The 22,770-nt window shown below is 41.3% G+C and overlaps 1 protein-coding gene across 4 annotated transcripts; it reads right to left on the reverse strand.

Annotated features, from left to right (window-relative positions):
* Positions 1 to 403: 403 nt before the first annotated feature.
* rtbdn (retbindin) lies at positions 404 to 21,255 on the reverse strand. Of its 4 annotated transcripts, XM_044100484.1 has the most exons (7): positions 14,616 to 15,190; positions 14,085 to 14,528; positions 12,547 to 12,710; positions 12,351 to 12,450; positions 11,225 to 11,353; positions 8,564 to 8,660; positions 404 to 1,913 (listed from the first exon to the last, which is right to left on the reverse strand). In XM_044100484.1, the coding sequence occupies exons 2-7, from the start codon at positions 14,426 to 14,428 to the stop codon at positions 1,575 to 1,577; spliced, it is 1,173 nt and encodes a 390-aa protein (XP_043956419.1). In that variant the 5' UTR covers positions 14,429 to 14,528; positions 14,616 to 15,190; the 3' UTR covers positions 404 to 1,574. The 4 variants fall into 4 exon arrangements, with proteins under 4 accessions (XP_043956419.1, XP_043956422.1, XP_043956420.1 ...); XM_044100487.1 differs by lacking the exons at positions 14,085 to 14,528; positions 14,616 to 15,190 and adding an exon at positions 21,105 to 21,255 and having other exon boundaries at positions 12,547 to 12,791; XM_044100485.1 differs by lacking the exon at positions 14,616 to 15,190 and having other exon boundaries at positions 12,547 to 12,750; positions 14,085 to 14,226.
* Between the last annotated feature and the right edge of the window lie 1,515 nt (positions 21,256 to 22,770).

Genomic DNA, 22,770 nt, shown 5'->3' on the forward strand with positions numbered 1-22,770 from the left:
ATGGAAACACCACAATTGCAAAATATGTTTTTCTTCAATTTTGGGAGAACGTCAACTGAGTCCTGCACACATTTGTAATGGGGTTGACAAATGACGAGGCCGGCGATACGCTTACAACGGTCGTCTTTATTGAGGACGTAAAGAGAAAAACACAAAAACACCAATTTCAACAAGCTCACCATACGCCAAACCAACCAGATTTTTATTTTTTATTTTTTACAAAACATTTACAACTAACAGTACGTTACTCGACACAGAATCATAAAAGAAAGACTCGCAAAACATCAGTGGTGAAACTACTAGCGTGCCGCCTCAGCGTATTTCTCCTGCTAAACATTCCTCACGTCTACGATGCAAAGCGCATCCCAACTATCTGCCCACGATCAGGCCGAAAGAAAGAAAGAAAAAAAAAAAACATAGATTACATTCATAATAATGATCGCACTAAGGGTCTACTTAATGTTGAGCAAACTGCACAGAACAGAATTACAACAGGAAGAAGTGAGTAATGAAACAGCCTGAAGTCAGCTAGATGTCTGGAAACAGAAGAGCGACGATTCATATGCTGGAAAATTACGTTTTCAATACTTCTATAGGGGAAATGACCTGATCCAGAAGGACGACACATTGGATTCCTACAGATGTTGTGATGCTGTCAGTTTCTACCACATGCAGAACATGGCTGGTTGCCCAACAGCCTCTAGATGACATCAAAGCATTAGCAGTATTTTGAGGTTTGCCTTTAATACTTAAAGGTATCTATGGTGGCTTCTCAGGGTCGTTGTACATATAGATATAAAAGAAAAGACTAAATTTGCTAGACAAAACTCTAATTTTTAGATTAATCTCAGAAATTTTCTAGAAAAAAGGTGAACGTTTATGAGTTTGGAAAGTCGAAACTTTGTGAAACTCCAGAATTTTTTAGATTAAGCTCAGAAATTCTATAGAAGAAGCATGAACATTTTCTGAGTTCAAAAAGTCAAAAAAAATTTGCAAGAAAAAATAGGAAATGTTCATATTGAGCTCAGAAGTTATCTGGAGAAAACGTGGAAAATTTGGCGATTGAAACGTCAAAAATCTGCGGGGGAAAAAAAATCCAATATTTTGAGAATAATCTCAAGATCTGGAGGAAAAACATGGAGATTTCTGGACTCAAAAAGTTGAACATTTTGGACTTGTGGAAAAACTTTTCAACTTTACCAGCTCAGAGAAAAAAAGATTTCTAGAATATGTGAAATGAACCTAAATATTTCTAAGAAAAAATTTCCCAGACAAATTTCAAACTTTTGGTGCTCAGAAATTTCCATGTCATTTTTCTAGAAATTTTCTTTCTTAAGCTTAAACTTTATCTCAAACTTTCAGAGTTTTTTTCTGGCAAATTTACTTCTCTCCCCCTGGATCTACAGTGATCTACAGTGATCTACAGTGGCCCTAACCCGCCGCTGTAAATATTTACGCCCATGCGGTCATTTTATTATTATTATTATTTTTTTAGAGGGACAAAGTTACGCCTTTATTTTCACAGTTTAGCATCACGCATCGGAAACTAGTGACACATCTTTACCGGACAGGATCTACAAGCCGCTCCCGCTCCCCTCCACGTCGTCGATCTCCACCGAGCGTTTCCGCAGGACGGAGTTCGCCCTCCGGCCGCTCTTGGCCGGCGCCGGCATCTTGGCCTGGCAGGGAGCCCGGTACTGCGGCAGGCCGGCCTTGGTGGTGTCCAGCTCCTCCGGGTCGTCCTGCTGGGCCCGCAGCGCTGCGATCACGTCCTTGTCCGAGGGACTGAGGGTGAGGCAGCCGCAGGGCCGGCCCTCCGCCCCGTTCTCTCCCGCCTCCTGCTGGTCGTCCTCCACCGTCATGAAGGCGTCGCCCCACAGGCTCTCGCAGAGATCCCTGCCGTGCTGATACATCTGCAGCCACGCAAACCACAGAGAGGCGTTTCAGTCCTCAGCGAGGCTAGCAAACGTAAATGCTTTCAATTAAACAATCATACCGAGTTAAAAACTTTACTTCCTTCAGCTTCCATTTAAGCTAGTCTTTTCGAGTTCATTGTTTTTAAATGAAACAAGTTCAAAATGATCACAGTTTTGCTTGATCAACAAATAAACTGATGATCAAGTTTATTTGATCATCGACGTTTCAAGCACCCGTCGATTCAACACATAAATATATATTTATATATTTCCCTCCAGACTCCAAACCACAAATTACATCAACCAGTCGCTCCAGTTTTCCAGAAAACCACAATTTCAGAAATTAGGTATAAAAAAAACAAACAAGCAAACAAACAAAAATTGCCAGCATTTCTTCCGCGTTACTTATTAACTGTCAGTTTATTGCAATGTTTTTTGTTTTTTTTTTGTTGTTTTTTTTTTTTTTTTGCAAAAAACGGAGACTGTTAACTCCGACCTGCAGGTGGCAGTGTTTCTTCTTCCAAACTGCTGCCCCGCCTTACTTCTTAGGTCAAGTTATATGCAAATAGCAAAAATCAAAACGTTTAAGTTCCTTAAAGAATTAAATTGTTTCTGTTTTTTCCATATGTCTGCTTATTGTTTCCTGTCTCATCTTGATTTTTGTTGCGTAGGTTTTGTAAGGGGTTTAATGAGGAAAAAATATCACAAAACTCCTTGCATATATTTCTGACGTAGACTGATTTTATGATGTTTTATCATATAAAGCACTTCTCACTGGCTTGTTGCAGCAATGTGCTGTACAAATAAACTTGACTTTACTTGAGTCCACAAAGTGAAGGGTTTGGATTGATCTAGTCAAAGTCTGAACTAAAATGTAATTTCCTTCAATTTAATTCATTCTTAATTTCAATTGAGAATTTGTGCCATAATAAGCTAGAATGTTTTCTTTTTATCAATAATGAATTCAAACAAATCTCGTTACACTTATTAAATAAATTACAGAGGAAAATTTGTTTGACCAACTGGATCAGACCAAGAAAATCAAAAGATAACATTGACCGAGTTTGTTTGTTTTCTTGCATCAACATACAGTAAAGGCTTCACAGTTGAAAACAACTGCAGAATTGTATTTCCTTGTTTTTTCTTCCTGTTTAAGCTCATTGAAAGGATCTTTGATACCGTACGGCTCTCCAAGATGGCTGAAAAGGTGGGAATCGCCATAGCAACCAATAACTTAGCATTTTCTTAGCCTCTGGGTTCTACATTACTCAGCAAGTTGTTTTTTTACTGATGAAGCTTTGCTGTGTTTTAGGCGGAATCTGAATTTTGATGCTCTTAAACGTTCGCCTCTGTGTAACACTCTGCGTATAAACCATACATGCATCACTGTGTGCTGAGCTTCTGTGCATCTTTAGCTTGTAAATCAGATTTTAAATCAAAGGGCTCTTTCTCCTCCCCGTTTAAATAAATGTAAGGAATTACAAATTGTGACGCAGAGGAGGTGCACAAATCTCATGACGGATTTAATCCAATCTGCGCCGAGTTAGTCCCTTCAAAATGCGTTGCCCTGGACAACAATAATGTAATGCGCGGTGTAGGTCTCTTGAAATCTTTGCTGTTTGGCTACACAAAGGAGGATCAGTGGAACGTGGCGTAAAACTTAATTAAAACAGCCTTTGACTGTCTTTTTGTGGGTCGTGCAGGTGGGTTGGACATCAGAATCTGTCAAAGCGAAGATCTACTTTATGAGTTTTTGTATTTGGATGGGATGCTAAATGATATATTAAGACATATTTTATAGAACAATCAATCTGTTAACTTCAGTTGTTACAAAAATGCCAGATATACCAAACATAATTTGGATTCATAATGTAGCACCTTGAAATTGGGCCTCTGTCTCTTTAAGAAGCTCCTGCTCTTTCTGAAGCTCCGCCTTCAGGAAGTTATCACGACATAGCTCCTCTATTAACCCTTAAAGAACCTTTTTACTAGTGTTTAACTGAGAATTAGCTTGTCTAATGAGATCCTGCCCCTTTAAAAGTGAAGTGGAGAGGGAAAAAGACGGATGGTTTTCAACTGTTTTCAGAGCAGCCATTTTGTATTTCTAACAAAACCTTCAAATGACGAATTATCGTGACCGCTAGTGCTTATAAGAGCGGGATCAGACAGTCTGAGCTGATACTCCTGCTGGAAACAAGAGTGGCGGGTTGGATTTGAGCAGCAGCGCCGCCTGCGCCGCCGTCGGAACGACCGCTATTTTCTCCTGTTTTCATCCAACATTTATTTATTACATTTTTTTTTATCTTCTTGGCGCCAGGAATAAATGCACGCCTGTTTGTTTCTCTCCTCCAGCCCTGTCAGCTCTGTGCCGAGTCCGTCGGTCCTTCCCGCTGCCCCTCGGGCCTGCCTGAGCTTTACCCCGCTGCATGAAACATCCAGCGAAATAATTGATTTTGCCCTTTTCGCGGCGGCTCCAGCCTTGAGTTCACTTTGCCTCTGCCAGGTGTTTTCTCTCTCAGGTGGCTTTGCTCGGCCCCTGCTGCTTTCCTCTCCTTGTCTATAACACCGACCTTGAGAGCCAATCTGAATACAGCACTTTAAAAAAAAAAAAGGAAAAAAGAACAAAAACTTCAGGTTTAGCATAGCAGCATGTAGCGGGTCCCATAGAGCAGATTAACAGCTCTAAGCTGGTTCAGAATGATTAAAACTCCAACTGAAAATCATTTAATCATCTTTAATAAAGGTATGTTTGCAAAATCACAATCTAGTTTTTTTTTAAAGAATATATTAAAAGTATCCAGAACCTCTTGGACATTTGAACTTTTTCCACATTAAAATGACAATCTTCACTCCGTCCGACTAGAAATTTGTGTAATACAGAACAACATAATGTATTAAACTCAATAAATTTTTCCCAGACAGAAATTAAATGTTGTTGCATCTCAGTAGCAATAGATTTTATCTATAACGGCCTTTATATGTTGAGATCTCAAAAAGCTACAAAAAATAAATAAATTCAAGCAATTACAATGAATAAAAAGGGTAAAAAAATTTTTTAATCTACTTCCACCAATAAAGTGAAATGGACAGACATCAAAATTAACCAACACAGATAAAAGTTGAGCAAACTGGAGAAAATAAATTCTTATTGTATCACACACTAAATAAAAAGAAATACAGAAAATTTGGAAGCTGAGTTCCACTGGGTTACCCATGGACTTTTATATCTTAGCCAATCGCTAATGTTTAGCTGTGACAAACGCCAGTTCAACGCTATGAAGCTTACCCGAAATTGCCTGCGCTGTAAGCAAACCTCCTCCACTGTGAAGAGAGAAGTCCCGAGCCGAACAAGACGGCTGTTAACGTTAATTCAATATTTGGAAACGTGGCCAACATGGACGTTTCACTTCCTACATTTCTAAAACACCGAAGAAAATCAACGTTCACAACTTCTCCTTCTGTTTGGCTGACAATCCATCAGAGAAATCAGTGGGAGAATGAAGTGAAGGGAAACAAGAATGGAGCTAGACTGGAGAGGAAGGCAATGGCGAGACTAGCAGGTCACAACGGAGAGCACTAGCCTTCACTTCCTTTTCCCCCTCTGGTCACTTCCTGTTTTCTTCAGAACACTGTGTGTATGGATGGAGCTGTAGAAACAAACTGGCCTTCTCTATAACCAGTCATTAGGATGCCAAGTTATCCCCCAGTTAATCATTTCCTGCTTCTTCCAATCATTGATAGCATTTCCTCACAACGATTTGATTGGGGGAAAAAAAAGAAAAAGGAAAAAGATGTGACATGTTTACTGAGTTTGAAGGACAAAAAGGACGATGGGTGTGTCTCTTAACTACATATGCTCTCTGCCTGACGCTTTGACGCTCTTATCACATCGACCCAATAATACCCACGGGAGCACAGACGCAAACACACACACACACAGACACACACACACACACTTCAGTCCTCCCCCGGGCGGCCATGGTTTGCTGCCAACCTTAATTCGGTACAAGCCCAAGTAGCTCTAGACGACATGCTGGGATTGAATAAGCCAGATAGAGATTTTTCCTGCGGCGCCATGCGCTGTCCTTCCCTTTCCTATCTCGCTTAATTCTAGCCTTCACATCCTGAAACCACAAACACCACGCCAAGACGGGAACCGTAGAAAGAAGAAAAAGTCCTGCCTGAGACTTTCTTTTAACAGAGTTAAAGAAAATATATTTGGAGAATGACTTTAGCACGTACAGTACCTGAGATATGAAAGGTTCAGCACAAATCTAACAAAACCTGCTAATATGGTGCATAGGCCTGTCACAGTAACAAAATTTTATAATAAATTGTCCCAGAAGTTATTGCGATAAACGATAATATTGTTTTTTTCAAGTAATAAAGTTCATGGCTCAAACTCAATAATTCTGCCTTACGAACACAAATGAACTGCATCATCTTTTGCAGGCTTGTGGCAAACAGCGAACAGGATTTCTCTCCTGACACAAATTTCTTCTTGCCACTTCTCCATAAAGCTCAGATTAATGAAGATTCTCCTCACCTGAGCTGCTGTTTCATTAGTCTCTTTGTTTCCTCCTGAGATTATTTCCCTCCCTTCCTGACCTGTCGGTTCAGGCAGACGGCTCAGTGGAGTTGCATTTGTGCAAAAAGTTCAAGGAGAATGAATAAACAGTTTTTTTTATTCAACAGAAAGATGTTGTTTTTGCCATCCTAGCCTCTCTCCTACATAATGAGAAGCACTAAATCTAAGAGAAGACCTTGGCAGGCGAATGGCGTCACCAAAAACTACAAAAGCAGGAGTGAGACAGAGAGCGCCAGAGGTGAATTGTTTTTCCTGTTCAAGGTGAATTAACTTGACGCTACGCGGACCGACACCTTCCACAGTCTGGGCTCTCACACCCCGCTTCTGACCTACCCATATTTTGGCGCTCACTCGTACGTTCACCCGCATCACGCGGCGACACGCCGTGGATGTTCCCAGAGCCGGCCTCCAGCGAAAATCAGCCGTATCCCCTCCTAAAAAACGAGAGCTAACCCTCTCGTTTTAACGTTCCCTCCCAAAAAAAAAAGAAAAAGATGCAAAACAAACAATAGTCTAACTGTCAAATTCCCTGATTGCTTTCACATTTTTCTAATTGCATTCGTCTGTTTCAGAGCGGCTTAAATTTCCTGCAGCCTATTTGCGGGGTTAAGGCGTTGCCCTACATGAAGACGGGGCGCACAAAGGCCCGGAATCACGCAGGCGGTGCACTCACAGAAAACACACACAGAGAGATCTTCCATCCACATTCTCCCTCTTAATACACGCTGCAATTTCTGCTTATCATCTAATAACCAGCAAGCTGCCTTATTAGATCTGCGGTCTAATCTGTGGGTGTGTGCTCGCTCGTTTGTGCACGAGAGAGGATGGAGGCCATAAGGAGGGGAGACGGAGAGACAGACAGGTCGTCGCTGGGCTGCGATGATGTGTGAGAGTTCAGTTTGCTGCAGGCCTCCTCTGGCCCGCCGCTTGTTTTTTAATCGCCCAGCTGGCCCCTGCCCAGCGGAGCGGGGGCCAGACTCTTTCACGCTCCAAAGCCAGCCCTTCTCTCACACCGTCTAGCGGCACATCCTGTCGGAAGCTTTCAGTTGACGGACTCGGCTAGACAAATACTGATGCAAAAAAAAAAAAAAAAGGAAATAAAAGCTGGATAGACTCTAATTTTTTTGCATTTTACAGTGCTTTTTTTTTCTTCTTTTTTTTTTTTTTTAACCACAAGCTTAAAAAATTGCCAGAAGAAAGCCGCTGCTTCCATTTGCTTTCTAGTCAGCATAAAGCAAAACGGAGCTTTTTGGCCTACACGCTTACCACCACAGAAACGCCAAATCTTATCAAGTATTTATTTATTTTTTGTCTATTTTCCAGTGTAAATATTTTATAAGACTTATAAACTAACTTCCAAACACACTTTCAGCTAAATGTAGGTGTTTGTTTCAAGTCAGTGATTTCTTAATAAGCTCCACAGCCCCCAGTACCGGGGACAGATTTAAACTTTTTTCTGCACCCTCACTCGGTTAAACATACGTATTTGGTATCCATGGAAACGTCAGACACCTAGAAGCTGATAATAAGAGTTTGAGCATTTTAGTTGAGCAGAAAGTATTTGAGTTTATGCTGCTGAACACATGTAAGTCACCACAAGGAATTACATGGTATGGAACTCTGATAGTGCCACTAAAGTGTATATTTTGGTGGTTTTATTTTATGTTTCATTGAAATGTGTATATATAAGTTATATTTGTTTGTTATAAGTGAAAGATATTGGCACTAGAAACTAGTAAAAAAAAAATACTTGGTAAGATTTTGCTTTTTTTTTTTTACAGAGCATGAGGATGAACATGCTGTCCATACTGTGAAACTCAGTGGTGGCATCATTATGCTGTGGAGATGGAAAGATCTACGGAGCTATATGCAAGGCAAACACATAGCCTAACAATAATAGGAACGGTGGCTGTTTCTCTGGTGTGTCTTTTAGACTGTAATATGGTAATACAGCAAATGTCTTTTAAGGATATTAATTAAACAAATATTAGTGGAAAATTGTGGAAAATAAGACGTAAAAAAACAGAAATGATGACGAATGTGCAAGGATTGTGTGTACCTGCTGATACTGAACACAGGTCCCAGTGCAGTTCTGGCCCCGGGGGTCCCTGGCCCAGTTGCGAGCACACGTCATGTCCATCCTACAGGCATCGAACCTGGAGACACATAAAAGACAAGTCAGAAACGGCAAAAATCTATCTGCTTATTATTTCTAAATCAGCCCCCTTTTTAAAGCTAAAAGGTCTATTTCTTGATGTTTTTACATGAGACAAGAGCAAGACGTTGTTCAGCTAAAATTAGCATCCGGGCTCAAAATAAAGCTTGCAGCTTCCCTGGAGCTCACGATTTGGCATGCTGCTGTGTGTTTTGTTTTTGCAGCATGCGTGGTTGTATGTAAAGAAACACTGGTAGATCAGAATCCTGTTTCTGTGAGCAAATCCTTGTCAAATCCTGACTAATATTGCAGTATAAAAACGACATATTTGCTTTTTCGACAGCTTTTTTTTTTTTTTTTTATGGCCATCATCCTAATCTGGCTGAGCCACCACAAAACATTAATATCATTCCCAGCCAGGAGAAACATGTTAAAAGATGAATTTCATCTTAAGTTCAGGCTTAACTTAGCTAGGATCCAGGAATGTTGATGCAGTTAAAACTATCTTTAAACATTTTACTGTTTAAAACGTCTAAACAGTTTCAATATTCTACGGTGTTAGCAGTACAGATTTGGCCAAAGAGAGTTTGGCTCATTTTTCTCAGAACCAGATTAGCCGGTTCTAGTTTTTGTGCTATCAGGCTTTCGTCGGTCAATTTCAGCACATTTTGTGATTTTTTTTCTTGACAGGAAAACACATTTGTACCATCTTGAGCCTTTTTGTTTATATTAATTTCACCACTACTATCTACGTTAGAGCTTGTGAGTGCCTAGCTTAAACACTGCAAATTAGCAAAACATTAGCTGTGTCCCAGTTGGAAAATTAGCTAAAAGTGGACCCTGGGATGTTCAACATTCATATTTTTGTGTGTGTGTGTGTGTGTGTGTGTGTGTGAGTAACATCACACCACATTATTATCAAGAAATTATTCTCACATTTCCAAAGCAGCCAATCCAGAAGAGCTGTTCATTTTCGTTGGCGCAGGTTGGCTGTACTCACAAGAGCTAAGATAAGGAAGACTCTAGATGTTAGCTGCAGAAGCTAACGTCTAGAGTTGGTTTCCTCTATACATATTATTGCATAATAAAGCAGATCTGCTTTTTAGAAAAGGTATCAAGTATTCGCAGTGGTCTCAAGTATTATTTCTATATTTTTAGATATAAGATTTGTAATTATATCTAAAAACAACTGTTCGCAAATAAGTAAAACTCGGGAGTCCACTGCACACATAAACAAACTTTCTTTGTTTATGCTCCTCAAAAAGACATTGTTGTGTTAAGGAACTCAGTTTATATTAGACAGTGAGTTTTTTTTTTGTTTTGTTTTGGGGGTTTTTTTAGGACAATGTTAGCATTTTACCAGCTAATACCGTAAGCTAATGCTAGCTTGGCTCTACATTCAGATTCAGACCAAATAAATAGTGAAAGAAGCCACTAAACACAGACAGGCTATATTTCTACTGTGATTTATACTGAGCATTAAGTTTGTAAGATGTTAAAATGATGCTGTAATATTGTTAATGTCAGTAGTTTGTGTCAAAGAATTTAGTTCATGTTAGACAGGGAGTTTATTTACAGGACAACGTTAGCCTTTTACCTGCTAATAGTTAATGCAAGCTAGTGCTAGCTTGGTTCAGCATTCAGATTCCAACTAAATAATTAGTCAACACCATACAAGCTATGTTTAACCTGTGTTTTAAACTAAACATAAAGTTTGTATTTAGAGCCAACTGCTGGTGAATCAGCAGGTGAATATGTTATAAGGGTGTTTTTATTTGCTATCTGGTAATTAATACAGAATTAAACTAAAAAATTAATTCAAACTCAAATACTTTGTGTTTAGAAGTCCAATTTTTTTCCGTCCCGCTTGATGTTAGCCTTAATGAATTACATTAGCCACTTTAACGTGTTTTAGGGGTTTAAATGCCAACCCCTTACACCCCTTATAACCTTGTTGTATTAACCAACCAAAACCCGGATGGCTCTATATCTGACACAGTACCAAATTAGCAAATTGCTTTGTCTTTAGCATAGAGGTTTTTAAGAATGTAGAGAATGGATTTGATGCACATTCTGTGCTCCATCCGCTGTTGGACTGTGGATTTGTCCCTTCAAATAATCTGCACAGACAGGGTATTGTTTCCTCTCGTCGTGGTCCTGGCAACAGCAGCGACCATATTTCCCATAATCTCAGACTGTTTGTTCAGATGCCGTCTGTCAGAGTGAATTCCCAAAGCATGAAAGCAGATTAAACTTTTAAATTCAGTTGGGGAGTTTTGAAATGTACTATTTCTTTACAAACTCTCAAATAATCTTTCTGTGTTTCCATTAGTCGTTTTCCAACATTTAGAGGATTATCTCTGGAGGGGGGGGTTTGTCCACAAACCTCCAGATTTGTTAATGTCCTCTGAACCCAGAAATTTTGAGAATTAAAAAAAAAAAAGCTGTTTTATTTATAGAGCACTTTGCCTTGAGCACTGTTGTTTTACAAAACTGCATCCTCTCTCCCCCAGAGTCTGACATGTGAGCAGGAACAGCTAGCGAGTTGTGTTCAGGCTGCCTCACCAGTCACGGCAGAAGCTGTGGCAGAGCGGCACCGCCTGGATGTACGAGCGGCGGCGAGGATGAGGCCAGCGGGAGGCGTCAGGGGAGCAGCGGTAAAAACACGACACGCGCTTCAGATAGCCCTCGCACCTGTGGAGACAGACGGGAAACAGTTTTCTACCAGCGTGAGGCGCCGTCAGGCGCAGACGGCAAACTCTTACTGACCCGCAATGTCACTGGGAAGGGAAAGACAGCGAGGGTAAATGAGAGGATGTGAGTCGTACTGTGCAGGCGTGAAAAGTAAAGATATTCTTAATAAGAACTTTCAAAAGTATTCACCATCTTGAAGTTTTTTCCCCACATCTGGACGTTTATTACATTTTTCAAAATTGCTGCATTTACATTGAGCAATTTTTTTTTTTCTCGAAATGTCAACTTACAATGGCCGATGGAAATGCGGCTGCATAAAGTTGAATTTGGTGGGTTGCAATCTGACCTAAGTTAGAATATTTAAAGGGACGTGGCCAAAAGGATGTCGACGGCTTCCCTTAAAGCCTGACTGGCCACCTTACCTGGCCACACCCACCAATGTCAGTTTGTTAATATCATATTTTACATAGCTTAGCACTCAAACTCAAGTCTAAGTTTAAGTTTATTTTAAAAAAAACAAACAACGTCATATCAATTAACATTTAACATGAGATTATAGCTTTAACCTCATGAGGCTAATTTCCATCTCTCGTCCCATTGGCAGGTTCATGTGTGTATTGTTTATAATTAAAGAGTTTTTGCAATATGTAGTCTTATAATTATTAATAATAATAATTCATTATAATTTCACTTTAATAAGTTGAACAGAGTCAGTGTAACGGCGTTAAAAACAGAGTAATATATAGCTAAGCTATGCTAAGCTAAACAGTCTAATGTGTGAGTAGATCCACGAGTTTTGTTTGGTTAAAATTTTAGTTCCCTGTAATCTAAGACTGCAGTCCATTTAGTTGAAATTACAATTTGCCGTTTGTACCTCTACCTGAAAACAAAAAAATAAATAAATGTAGACACGCCTCTGCTTGTGACTCACAATTCTAATATGAGAAGGAGAAACAATTAAAACGGGATGTTATTAGAAAGAACAGATGGGACTTACTCTGAGCTCAGAGGGCCACATTTGTCCCAGGGCTCATTCTTATTGCTGTCAGAAGGAACATAGGCAATATCCTGGATGTCTTCCTCCGTGCAGCAGCTGTCTGCAGCAGCAAGGATGAAATAAACACCAAACCTCTGTTGTCATTTCTGCCTGCTCACAGATACGACTGTGGACCTCACGGAGCGCGTGCACTCACTGTCGGCGTAAAGCCCGCACTCGGACAGGTGTGGCTCCGCGCCGGGCGTGGCCTTGTGCTTGCCGTCCTGGAGGCAGACGCCCTCGGAGCGCGCCCGGCCGACTGCCGTCAGGTATATGCATATCAGCAGCAGCGGGGGGGAAGTCACGCCCATCTCTGCCGATCTGGAGGAGGAATGGGAAGGAGTTCGGCAGACAAGGCGCCCTACCGTCAAAACACAGCAGGCACAATGTCAAGATCGCTGCCTAAAACAGAGAAGCACACAGAAGTCAATGAAGCTCACTTTAGGAGTGTGAGAGCCAGTCTCTCTTTGTCACATTTATGGTTAGCTACCCAGGGGGCATTTCAGTGATGGAGCGGTGGCACCATTCCATAAAAAAAAAAAGAAAGGGCAAATTCCTTTTGCTGAATCCAAACCAATTTTTTATTTTATTTTTTTACCCATTTTCATCTCCAGTCCACATCTGTTGTGCACAGTTTTTATTGTTGTTAGAATATATAGCTGTGATTTTGACAAGACTTAGAATTTGTCCTCAGCTAAAAGATTATTTTTGCTGCTTTTGAAGGAATCTGGACTCAATCTAAAACAGAGATTATTCCACACTTTTTGATTTAATTTATTTTTTTTTATTATAATGACAACATGTGCTTGTCATTATTGCACAAATTTTATTATCAACCTGTTTAACTAATTGTAGACATTAATCATACTGCTTACAGTTTTAATTTAACAATTTCTATCTTTATTGAATTGTGGCACGTCTGGACTTCCATAGAAAGGGACGGTTATTGAGTAAGAAGAGCCAACCAGATGACCCAGACATGGTGGACCTGATTAGCTGGCTCTGGGCCACTGAGCTGAGGTGGATGACATACACAGTTGGTTTAATCTGACCAGGTACTGACCGGTGTGCAGACTAACCTACATAGCAGTACGACTTAAACAAATCTGTTTGACCGAAATAAATTCCAGTCGCGATCCTTGTTGTTACACCTAGGGCACATCTGAATCAGTACTTCTGATTGGAAAACAGCAATATAAACAGTTAAGACACCTAAAATGTTACATGTTAGACATTATTGAACAGTATAATTATAAATGAATGTGAATGATGTGAACGTAAATGTTTTCAATAGCAAAAAATTAATATGTTGCAAAATTTGTTTTTAGAGTGTAATGATGCTGACCCAAAGAATAACGGAGAGATGAACCCATAACTGTTGGGATTTCCCAGAAACTGAACTAAGACATGAAAAGTGAGACTCCAGTCTCAATGGACTAACTGGGACTAAAAAGGGAGATTTTCAAGTTAAGGTAATTTCTTTAAAAAAAAAAAACTTACCAACTTAAACATCACAAAGTGTTTTTAATTTGCGAGTTTGTGACCCGATGATTTTTGAACAGGCATTTTTTATACCGGTTTAAATTGTTTCGGATGCATTTTTAGTCGATTAGCTTCGACACTCTTCGGCGTCACTCGTCAATGAAAACCCACCGAATCACGTGGAAATAACCGATCCACCGCATCTTAACTCACCCGTTCGCTGGGTTTAAAAAGTAAAAAGAAAACGTCGCTCCCTCCGATGTGGCTCGGTTCTGATCCCCGCCCCGATGCTGTGGCTCCAGCGGCTGCAGGCTGCGTGGTGCTCGGCTCTCCTTCCGCTCCGCGTCCCTCTCCGTGCGGTGGCTGTGATCTCCTCTGCTCCGGGGAGCCGCTGCTCGCCACTTTGTCACCGGTTTAGATGGGAAAACATGCCAGCCTCCTACCAGGCAGCTCACCCCCACCTCCCTCCTCCATCTGTCACACGCTGGGATGTCCTGTCTGTCCCTCCCTCTTTCTCTCTCTCTTTCTTTCTCTCCTGCACGCAAGCACTCACACATGCACAGAAAAGGACCGGGGCTCTGTCCTTGTTAATCTCCCAATAGGATGTTTTCCAAATCCTCCTTGTTGACAGCTTTCCTTCCACCCGTCCAAGGACTGCTGAAAAAAAACAGCCAGAAGATTTGATTTAAAACTGATGCTTTGCCCTTCAGTCCCAGAGGCTGACAAACAGGTGCTGAGTCACACCTGTTCGGGCACCCGGCTCCGTTGCCGACACGCTCTGAGGTCAGGACATTTCCCGCAGATGACAGGGTCAGAGGAGGTTGCGGATGAGATTTAATACTGGATGATATGCTGAGGGCAGGGAACAAAGCTCGAGAAGCTGCTGCACTTTGCAAAAATAAAATAAAATAAACATTCCCCTTCGCCCAACACAGAGGTCATTTTCCTGTTCCCCGATATGAACAATAAAAAGCAGATGAAGTTCTTACAGGACATTAATAAGTTGTTTTGCAGACATGCTGAGGTGCATGAGCTGAACTGTTACGTAAACATGTGAGCAGGTTTACCCCATGTGTGTTGTTGTTGCTCCTCTCTTGTAATCTCACATCCTCTTGGACCTGTTGTGCCAGCCTAATCCCTGGCTGGGTTCATCTCTTCCTCTCTGGCTCCAGAACGTTCCTAAGGCTTTTGGCCCTAATGGCAGATGGGGACTGTCTTGTGGCCTAGATACGATGCCTTGCACTCATACTCCTTAAACTTTTTAACAGAACAACGAAGAAGCTTCAGCGTTTATATTCTGCTCCCATAGCCCTAATATTCCTTAATAAAATCCAATGCAATACTTTCAGTGATTTAATCTTAGCATAAAGGTCTTGTTAGAGGAACAACCATCACAATCCTAAGCTCCGAACGTCAAACAACCTACAAAGCACTGTTCAGTCCGTCATCTGAAAATAGAAGGGGTATGACGCGACTTCAAACCATTCACACGTTACCTTGCTTTTTCATGTCAGTACTGCTCAGATTGTAGAATCCTCTGAATGTCTAATAAAAACAAATCTTTGACAGAATGGAATATGAGACACCAAAGAGTGGCTTGTAGTTACTTTTCATATTTCAATTAGCATACATCCTCTTTGACTTTGATCAACTTTTGTTCTTTATTATGGTATGTAAATACCCTTGTCCATAGTCAAGTAATGTCTGGTTAGGTTCTAGTCAAGTTGGGTTTGTCTCCATTGACAGGGTGTTCCTCACTACGAGGGAGTGAATATGGGCAGGAACCTGGTCGGGAATATGGGAATATGTGCGGGCCATGAGTGTGCAGCAGCTGCGGTCGATGTTCCAATGATGTCATTGCGCGTACCTTTGGGTGACCAGTTTCTCTGAAGTCCTTCAGTATATTTGTTTGTCGGGGTTGCCTCCTAAGGTTGACGCCGTACCCTTCCACCACATTTGATAAAAAGCTTTGGACCTCAAAGTTTGACCATGGAATTATCGATATGCAGCTTCCCATCTTGCCAACTATTACGGTCTCACAGCCTATTGAAAACGGTGGTTGAGACGTTGTTGTTTGAGGAGTTCGCAAGTATTGTCTTTGTCCATCCAAATGCAAGGTCCAAACAAATTAAGTCTGTTGCCAATCAAGTCACTTGCGCACAATGCTTGACCTTTCTTGTACCACCTTGGAGTGGTTCCAAAAAGCAGGGGGAAATCTAGCCAGAGCTGAGTTGGGAAGAACCGACTAAAGAAACACCAGAGCAAAAGGGGCTTCAAAAGCATAACATTGATATTGACATGGTAGCTCTGGAGGAGCTGAAGAGATCCAACGCTAAAGAGGAAGAGTGTGTTGGTAAGGCTACTGTCAGTCGTACACTCCACAAACCCGGCATTTATAGAAGAGGGGTAAGGAAAAATGTATTATCCAAAGAAAGCTGTGAAAAGACCAACTGATGAGACCAAAACAGAACTTAATGGTTTCTATGCAAGAAGTGTTGTATTGGCAGAAAACTAACGTATGCCCCTTAGCATAACCAGATACTCATGGAGACAGAAAGGGCTCCCATGGCCCCTGTGATCCACCAGACTGTTTTGTAACTGTCCAGGGTCATCACCAACAAGCACTTTATTTCTGGGGGTGAGAGCGGTGGAGCGAGAGGCATACAGAAAAACGGCTCTTCATCTGGTAATTAGAGACAAAATAACGATATCTTTGTGCGGGAGCTATTCAGGGAAGTAAGAGAGAGAGAAAGAGAAAGAGAGAGAGGACAAAGCAGGCCAACAGAGATCTCTGTGTGTACCCTCTTTCTCATTTAAGCAGATTGGGGCACTGCCTGTGTTAAGACCCTGCATAGGCCCTCAGTTGCCATGTAGCCTCACTCGTCCTTTCTGAGTGACTGATTCCCCTGTTTGGTATTTTCTTTGATTTGATCCACTGACCTATTTCTCCAAAATGGCAAACTCTTTCCTAAGAAAGAAGGAATTTGCTGCAGATCCTTGTTTTATTTTTTTTGTTTTTTTGTTGATCCAGTGAATGACTGAACATTTATCATAAATATTTGATCCATTTAATTGATTCTTGTTGGAAAAACTTTAGTTGGCGAGTGTGAGTAAGGCTATCCTGGTTGGATGTCACAGGGTTTACACACCTCTCAGAATCCCACTCGTGTGTACCAAACACTTCTAAACCCTTTAGGTTTCTTAGCTGCCACTTTGGTTCACCTTTCTACGCTGATTTCTGTAGGATTGAGATCTGGAGACTGACCGGGATGTTCCTTGATCTCAGGGTATCCTCTTCTCAAGCCACTCCTTGGCAAGATGCTTCTTGTAATTGGGGTATTGGAAGACGTGATGAAAATCCAGCTGTTGTCCTCTGGAAGAAATAAGAAGGTTCTAATCACTAATTTTACAATACATCACCCCATTCATTAGTGTCTTATTGTACTGAAGTCAATCTGTATCCTTAGGAGAATAGTGGCCCCCAAACCATGTTTGTTTCTTGAAACTGTCAAGAGTTTTAAACAAGTAGAAAGTCATGCAAATGTCATAATTCAAAGCATTTCAAAGGTCTGAGCAGCAACACGGAAATCTCTGTATGGATAGAAGGAACCTCACATTCTGAGATAAAGGGTAAGGGTGAAGAAAGTTGCACAGTCACTGAACAAGAAGCCAAAAGCCAAGAAGAGACTTCAGATGAAAAAATAATTTGTATCTAATATGGAATCCAGCAGAAAAAGTATGGTTTGGGGTGACAACACTGGCATCAGCATTGACGGCTTTCACCTGGTACGTTGAAGAACAATTTGTGTATAGAGAAGAACGTTGGGGAACTCCTTGGAGGTTGGGCATAGAAGAGGAGAAGAAGTAGAAGAAACCAACTCATGTGCCTAGAAAGTGAAGGTAGATCATTTGTGACCTCAACAAAAACAGCCTTGAAGCCCCTCTTACCAATTTGCTCTGTTTTTTCCATTTTGGTCACATTTCCAATGTTTCACATGGTACCAATGTTCAGACAAAGATCATCTGATTAGAAACAAAATGCATTTCATTTATTAAAGGAAAACAGTTGTCCAAGCAAACCTAGCCTTGTGTGGAAAAGTAATACCAGCCCTTGTTAAAACATGTATTACCTGTGATTAATCAACGTTTCTGGCTTAACTTGACTGGAGAATAAATTCTGCGCTCCGTCAGAAAATCCTGCAGGATAATGCCTGGCCATGAATTCACAAACTAAAGGTTTTAGGGTGGCCAAATTAAAATCCTGACTTGAATCCATGTGATTACTCTGCCACGTCCTGAAATGGTTCATGTTTGAAAGGATTCAGAAACAATATTACAATGAAGACTGTTGACGAGAAGAACCAGCTATTATATTAAGTGGGCTATTTCTTTTTCCATAGGATCACATAGGTATAAAAAAGTGACTTTTGCATTTACTCCTGTTTTCTTTATTACAATTCGTCTGATTACCTGAAAAATTATAATTCAACAATGAATCAAAAACAGACGCAATCTGTCATGCAAGAAATTCTTTTTCACAATACCATACTCCTGCCACAAATTGTAAAAAGACAATTTCTATCACTGTAGAGAAGTTACTCTGTTAGTTAACTGTTGGTTTGTTTTGCTGTGTTGAACTCTTTATGCACCGCTGCTCGCATGAGGTCACTGCAAAGTAAATTTAGGACTGGTCAGCTGTGGCCTCTGAACACACCTCAGTTTGGGTGAAACATCTTTACTAAAATCTCACCCATTATGCATTCAGTTTATCTCCTGGGATTTTCGGATTAGCCAGGGTGCCAAGCGTTAAACATAACATCCGAAGGTCGAAGACACTTGAGAACATGCTTCCTTGACGTTACACATACTTAACACCGGATGCTCCTTAAGCTGTTTAAAAGCTTCCCGCTCATTTGGAAAATTACCCTGAACTTTACTCGCCATCAGGGAGTAGCTTCATATGCCTTGAAAGACCTGAACCACTAACGACCTCAGGCCACAAGCAGCTTCATCAGGACAAACAACACATTTGCGATTTGTCAAAATATAAGGATTTCACAACAAAAGTGTGTTTTGTATGTTTTTTAAATTCATTACATCACACTCAGAGAGAAATAGCAACAAAAGGTGCTGCATATTTGTATAGAGAGTCTGTTTTCTGGCAAAAACCTAACTTCTGTGACTTTTTTGTCAGATTTCTTGTAAAGTGAGTGACTATAAATCAAACACAGTGCTTCATACCAGAGTGATTTTTTTTATTATTATCTACACATCTTTTTTTTATCTACCTCAAGCAAACTCAGACAATGCATTCACCAAAAGATGTTCAAGGCAATGTAAAACAGGTGGGTAATTTGTTTGGATGGTTATTTTGGTCACAGGACCTGTTGCATCTTCTCATGGGTTTTGCTCGATGATGTCCATGTTGCCAAAGCAGAAGCTGAACCAATACAGGCACAGCCTCCTTTGGGGCGGCGGCCTGACCTGGCGGCAGCAGATTGAGACAGGAAGAGGCCCAACATCGCCACCGCATGGCCTTATGGCGGAACTGCTTCCATTTTACTGTCCATTCATGAAGTTCCATTGTGGAGAGTAAAGTCAGTTGAAACTGTCACCTCTTCTTGGCAGTGTAGAGGTGAAGTTTGATGGGTTGAGTCGGTGGAAGTGGGGTGAACCATTTCGGCAGTAAAGGCAGTGTCCAGGTCCTTTTGACTCTAGCTGCCGTTTGGTCTCATTCTTCTGTCCTGGACGTTTTTCCCCAAATTCATGGTCATGGTGGCAACGGCATAAGTGGATAAAATCATGATGGTGCTCCCCACGAACTGAGACGAGGCTCCCCGCTTTGGCATGAACCTCCAGTGAGTGGACGCTTGTGGCCTCTGGGCGTCCGTCGCCTCCACCGTCTGAGAGACCGGCTCCATGGCTGCTGCTCCGACAGGCGGCCGCTGAAAACAACAACTCCAAGATGGATCCAAATGTCTTTGCTTCTCTCTCTTTTGTCAGGATGACGGACAGTTTTCTTCTTGCTGCAGCTCGGTGCACCTGCTTCTCTTCCCCACCACGAAAACGCGCTTCTTTATCTAGTCGGCCTTGTTTGCACACGTCAAATCCTCAGACTCGGCTCGACGCCGGAGTGCGTCAGCGGCAGCTGTGGGAGGTTGACAGGATAAACTAGGTCTCCTGTCCCCGGTGCAAACTGTTCAGACAGGACTTGTTAATAGAACAAACCAAAGTCATTGAGTCGCCTTAATTGTGCTTGGGGATTGATGTCAGCTCAGGCAGATCATTTAACCTGTGAGGAGCAGGATTAAGTCTCTAGTTCCAGTCAGACGTTTACATGCACTCTTATCAAGGGCACGATGATAATTTGAGGCATTTATCTATTTATTTGCACTCATTTTTTCCCCTCAAGGTAAAATAACTTAACATACGATGATTTTGAAGATCTGTGTGCTCAACTCCTTCGCTCATATTTAATTAAACGCTCCTTTTAAAGTAATCAAGAAACACCCAAGATTTGAAGCCATTTTTCTCCTGGTATAATTCTGCCTGAATATTTGTCCACTCTCAAAACTGGTCGACTTGGCAGTAGATTAATTTTTTTAAAGGACTGAGGTTCTCCAGGAGCCTCCCCACACCTCCAACCCTGACACACCTGAACCCCAAACCTCTATATGAGTGTTGGTGTGAAGGAGCGAGTGAAGAATGGCGTAGGGAGGACTGCAGGGGGGTAAAATGCTAGATAGGTAACTCAGTCTACCCCACCAAGAGGAGGAGGTCTTGGCACATCCACCATGGGACCAATGGCACCTGTGTTACCAAGAGACACTCACCAAGCCCCAAAAATTGAACAGAACTGGGACCAACACCTCAAACACCTGAAAACCCAACCCTAACCCCAACACCTAGCATTGTCAAACAAAAGGTCAACAATGAATCAAACCTTACAAATAGTGTGCTCCAAATATATACAAGCCTAAAAGCTTTATACACATTTAAAACCATTTCAATTGATGTCAAAAGATCTGGAGCTGTTCCCAAAGTAAATCCTTTCAAGACAACATGTTTTATCTTGACAGTCATCTCTTTTATATCCAGGTTAGTATCCTATTATCTGACCTCATTTTCTCTTCTAACGTCAGAAGCCAGAAAACGAGACACAGAGTCACGATCCAACCTATTTTGTGACAATAAGGATGGGAAAAAGAGGCACAAACAAGAAACGGATCTCACCGCTCGAGCATGTGTTGGTGCACCTTTGGGAAGATGTACGACTTGACAGACGCCCAGACAGATTCATTTTGGCGTGGCGGCGGCGTTAGACGGATGGCTGAGGAGAATCCCGTCAAACAGCTCTGTTTGTTCCATAACTCTGCTGCAGAAATGACACCTGCAGAGGAATCAATAGGGGGAGACAAATCATGCTGCTCCTTTCACTTTGTCAGCAGCGCATCTGTCCTCAGGTGTGCCTGGAGCATCAAATCGTGCCATATTTTATCCACACACACAAAATTGCGTGCATGATTTTAGTCCAATCATACACACAATACTATATTAACAAAAGCTGCTTGGGTACTCGCTACTCAAGTCAGTCTCCTTTATACAAATGACACTATTTATAGAGTAGCAAGGTTTATATAAGATCAGGTAGTGTGTGTCCAAATACGGCTCACCCAAGCTTTTTGTGACTCAAGACGTCAAACTATATCAGTCTGTCGCAATTCCACAAACGCAGAAATTTACGCAAAAACAATTCCCAGCATTTCTTCCGAGCTACTGAATAGCTGTGAGTTTATTGCAAATTTTCGGCAAAAATGGTCAAAACATTTAATTTGAGCAATGCCAACTCCCACCCGCAGGTGGCAGTATTTCATACTTTTTCCGACACCGCTGCTTCAGCCTTACTTGATGTTACGTTATGATCCGTGATTGATGTGGCGAGTGACGTCATACATCTGCGCATGTATCGCATTCACCACAGTTATAATCTTAATACGGCCCAAAAGGAAAACCACTCTAGCCCTTCTGATCTACGGCAGAAACAGCATGAGGCTTTAAAAAGTACTGAACATAGAAAACCTGTTGCTCCTTCTCCTGTGGTCAGCGTACCTCACAACAAAAATTTACCAATACAGCATTTTCCAACACTGTCAACACACAAGGTGAAATAACTGGATTTTTCTGCAAAGGAAGCAAAACACAGTGGCGGTTGCGTCATGCTGTGGGGAGGTTGTTCCTCAGCAGAGACATGGACTCTGTTCAGGTTGACAGATGAATACCAATAAAATACATCAAGGCTTGCGGTGCTAATGGAATAAAGAGGGAAAAAAGAACCAAATATCTTTGCGAGCAAGAACATACGATCACATCTGTGACTTTTCACATCAGGCTGAGCAGAAAGCAGCAGATTTGTGTTTTCTGCTTTTTGGATTCAGCCAGGTTCTGTTTTGGAACCGTTTGCGTCACCGCAATTAGATTACCTGGGCACTCTGACAGGTACGTCTTTATCTCCACATGTCTAAAGGCGGAAAGGCTAATGTTAGCATAGTCTGCCTTAAAGCTGCACCCAATTACAAGTTGACCTAAGACTTGGAAACTGCACAGACTGAAACAAAAATAACATCTTGGATAATTACTCAGTTCTGTTCTCATTCATGTTGTTAATCTTTTTGTTTTTGCTTTAGTTCAGAGTATTGATCAATATTAAAACAGAGTGATGACATCATGACAGGGAAGAACACAATGTGGAAATATTGACCAGCAAGACGTGTCATGATAAATTGTTCCAGTAATTTCAATAATATTGTTGTTTTGAGACCATTTTCAAGTAAAGTGATGACATGAGAATTTAAGTTCGGCCTCTCAAACGCCAATAAATATTCATTTTGCATAGAACACT

The sequence above is a fragment of the Gambusia affinis genome, linkage group LG19, assembly GCF_019740435.1.
Source record: "Gambusia affinis linkage group LG19, SWU_Gaff_1.0, whole genome shotgun sequence".
Lineage (NCBI taxonomy): Eukaryota > Metazoa > Chordata > Actinopteri > Cyprinodontiformes > Poeciliidae > Gambusia > Gambusia affinis.